Source organism: Eimeria mitis, genomic scaffold, assembly GCF_000499745.2.
Source record: "Eimeria mitis Houghton genomic scaffold, Emh_scaff3793, whole genome shotgun sequence".
Lineage (NCBI taxonomy): Eukaryota > Apicomplexa > Conoidasida > Eucoccidiorida > Eimeriidae > Eimeria > Eimeria mitis.
Genome location: NW_013572128.1, coordinates 1,156 through 1,639, shown reverse-complemented (window position 1 = coordinate 1,639; position 484 = coordinate 1,156). Strand labels below are relative to the sequence as shown.

The 484-nt window shown below is 52.5% G+C and overlaps 1 protein-coding gene across 1 annotated transcript in view; it reads left to right on the top strand.

The window, feature by feature from the left end:
* Nucleotides 1–296: 296 nt before the first annotated feature.
* EMH_0069560 (uncharacterized protein) overlaps nt 297–484 on the top strand; it is a gene marked incomplete at both ends in the record, with an annotated part of 327 nt that continues 139 nt past the window's right edge. Inside the window, one exon of the mRNA XM_013498881.1 lies at nt 297–484. Within this exon, the coding sequence (XP_013354335.1) occupies nt 297–484 (188 nt within the window).

Genomic DNA, 484 nt, shown 5'->3' with positions numbered 1-484 from the left:
CCCCACGCCGAGCTGTCTATACAGCCCGTTCTGTATTAAACACGAGTTCAGTTTCTCCTCACTTTTGTTGTATTTCTTTAGTCTTTACTCTGCCCCTTCTTCTCTTTATATTTGAATTTGTTCTTCTCTGCTTACCAGCGAGTTCGCTGTCTTCAGGGTTTAGGGTTTAGGGTTTAGGGTTTACGGCCAGGAGGCCCCCAAGGGCTTCTGCTTGGCGGCCACCATGCGGGGTGTAAACAAAAAAAGAAAAGCATCTTCTCCTCATCCGTCTGTTCCTGCAGATGAGCCTGCAATAGATGCCTCTGAAGCAGCGGTTTCCTCTCCAGCAGCAGCAGCAGCAGCAGCAGCAGCAGCAGCAGCAGACGCAGCAGCAGACGCAGCAGCGGGGGATTCTACCTCAGCAGCAGGAGTTGCTGATTCGTCTGCAGCAGCAGAAGCAGCAGCAGCAGCAGCATCTGATTCTGCTGCAGCAGGGGATAGAGGA